Source organism: Triticum aestivum, chromosome 5D (assembly GCF_018294505.1).
Source record: "Triticum aestivum cultivar Chinese Spring chromosome 5D, IWGSC CS RefSeq v2.1, whole genome shotgun sequence".
NCBI classification, from domain to species: Eukaryota; Viridiplantae; Streptophyta; class Magnoliopsida; order Poales; family Poaceae; genus Triticum; species Triticum aestivum.
Window position 1 is genome coordinate 300,797,264 of NC_057808.1, and position 2,936 is coordinate 300,800,199.

Sequence of the window (2,936 nt, forward strand, 5' to 3'; positions counted from 1 at the left end):
TACAATTATTTAGATGTAATTGTCGTGAAGTTTAAGTACAATTGTGAAGATCCAATGACCATGATCTATTTAGCTATTGTTGTGAAAAATCTAACGTCCATGATCTGCTTAGGACAACGATGAAGATCTAATGATTGTGATCTGTTTAGGCATAATTATAAAGATCTAATGGTATTTAGGCACAATTATTAAGTATAATGGTTGTGATCTATTTAGGTACAACTATGGAGATTCAATAAAGATGATCTATTTAGTTACAGTAATGAAAATCTTTTTTTTAGATGTACAGTTGTGAAAATCTAACACATTGAATTAAGGGAGGACCATTCGTGGGGGGTTCGTGGAAGAGTTGGGTGTGATAGTTGGTACAATTATGAATATCCAACGGTCTTGAACTGTTTAGGTGCAATTATGAAGATCTCATGGTTGTGGTCTATTAGGTACTCCCTCCATTTCATAGTGTAGTGCGTATAGATTTCATGAAAAGTCAAACCTCACAAACTTTGACCAAATTCGTGGGGAAAACATTTAGATCTAGAATGTCAAACATATATCATTAGATTCATCATAAGATGTATTTTCATAAGTTATATATTTGGGATAATTAATTTGGTGCCCTTAGTTGTGTCCCACTCGGCAGGTTTACCCCTAGTTTCTGAAAACACTTTTTCCTGCCCAAACCACTTTGCTCCTCTTATGCTTTTGCCCTTTGACCGTTTGACCATCACTTTGAAAACTTCATTAAAATTTCATACTAACTCAGAAAAATTCAAATAAGATATCAAAATGTTTAGAAAAGCATCACCTATATGTGCATGTCATTTGCATTCATGAAAAAAGTGCTGGCCAGTCCCCATCTCAGTTTTAGCTCATATGATCTTAGCATGAATAGTAAAATCTAAAAAATTCTAAAAATTCTAAAAAAATTGGTGGCAAACTTTGACCAATGTTTTCAGTGCTTGCCAAGTTTCATAAGGGAATGACATTCGTGCAAGTCGTGGCAACAAAATGAAATTTTGGAGCATTGATTTTTTTTTTGCCACGACTTCCATGAATGTCATTCCCTTATGAAACTTGGCAAGCACTCAAAACATTGGTCAAAGTTTGCCACCAAAACTTTTTAGAATTTTTAGAATTTTTTTAGAATTTACTGTTCATGCTAAGATCATATGAGCTAAAACAGAGATGGGGACTGGCCAACACTTTTTTCATGAATGCAAATGACATGCACATATATGTGATGCTTTTCTGAACATTTTGATATCTTATTTGAATTTTTCTAAGTTAGTATGAATTTTTTATGAAGTTTCAAAGTGATGGTCAAACGGTCAAAGGGCAAACGCATAAGAGGAGCAAAGTGATTTGGGCAAGAACAAGTGTTTTCGGAAACTAGGGGTAAACCTGCCGAGTGTGACCCAACTAGGGGCATAAAATCAATTATCCCTATATATTTGGTATTGTAGATATAAATAGTTTTCTCTGTAAACTTGGTCAAAATTTGTAAAGTTTGACTTTCTAAAAAAATTATATGCACTATATTATGGAACGGAGGGAGTAGTGTAAAAGATATACTAAATCAATAGTGGAATATTTTGCATTTTTTATAATAATCTCTATATTTTTTCTATGTTATACTTTTAGTATATAATAAATAAAATAGATAGATAGATGAGTGCGTGCAATCTTGGGTTGGGAGAGACCAGAAGGATTGAGGAGCCACCTTGGGAGGATATTGTGGCTTATATTCAGCTTGTATTGCATTTTTTGGACGGCGATGTATTCCAAAACCACGGTATAGTACCACGCGAAAAGCAAGAATGAAAAAAAAAACACAACATCGGAAGACTTCAAACGTACCGGTAAATAGTGCCTGCCCCCAGATTTTTCCTTGCAAAGGCGGATATCGACTCGTCGACGGTGACCTGGGGATAAAGCGAGGGTAAGAGCGGCCTCAGCTCCACCGTGCTCACAAACGGCGTGCCGCCGCCGGTGTTCACCAGGCACACCGGCACCCAGCTCCCCCACGCGACGAAGATCGCTTCGGACCACCAGAAGTCGCTGTTCCGGAACGTGTCCCAGTAGTTGCTGCCCAAGTGCACCTCGAACGACGGGCTAGTCTTGCCGTCGTAATCCCCGTAGAAGAACTCCATCCGGACCAGGTACTTACCACCGCTCTCGGTTGGGAGGGTGTAACAGTTCCGTGTGCCGGACGGGAAGCTCCTGAGCGTGCGGCGGTTCTCGGATCTAGAACTGACATCGAACTTGGCGGCTACCCTGTGGTTCTTCCCGCCGTCGACGTACGGATCGTCGGAGACGTAGGCGATGTCTGTGTAGGTGTCTCTGCGCCCGTTGAATTTGGCATCCAGGCCGCAGTCGATGCTCAGGAAACCTGATTGATGCATGACCCATATTTACACAACCAGGACGAATAGAGTTATCCATGCACTTGAGGTGAGAAATCAACCTTCTTGCTGACCGGCGACATGAACTGCTGTGGCTGCCAATAATGCACCAACGAAAACCCACAACGGCTCCATTGGGACGAGACAACTCAGTTCACCAATGGCATTGGATAACCTGGGCTATGACTCACGTATATATATATTGCGCGCCAACTTGACATGAGAGTTGTATGCTTCCTCAACATTGCCAAATACCAAACGCGTTGCAAGTTGCCATGGATAACACAAAGTAGACTATTCAAACCCACCAGTGGTTTCAAGTTTAGTCTATGCAACACACTCATTCGCCTGCTATTGTTATATGTTGCTAAAGTAACATTTGCAAGTTACTTGTGAATCTTTCGTTGCAAATATGATAACCGTCGCAAAAATCATTTTCAAAGAATCTAATAATGGCTGGCATTATGAGGAAAGGTTAGTTGACTTCTCCAGACTGCTACATCTCATAGTGCCATTCCATTGTGCCTCGCCACC

At 40.2% G+C, this 2,936-nt stretch overlaps 1 protein-coding gene across 1 annotated transcript in view; it reads right to left on the reverse strand.

Moving 5' to 3' along the window:
- Window positions 1–2,537, reverse strand: part of LOC123120524 (probable LRR receptor-like serine/threonine-protein kinase At1g51810) — an 11,625-nt gene extending 9,088 nt beyond the window's left edge. Inside the window, exons 1-2 of the mRNA XM_044540534.1 lie at window positions 2,465–2,537; window positions 1,858–2,389 (exon numbers count right to left, since the gene is read on the reverse strand). Coding sequence (XP_044396469.1) covers window positions 1,858–2,389; window positions 2,465–2,537 — 605 coding nt within the window. The remainder of the gene's footprint in view (window positions 1–1,857; window positions 2,390–2,464) is intronic.
- Between the last annotated feature and the right edge of the window lie 399 nt (window positions 2,538–2,936).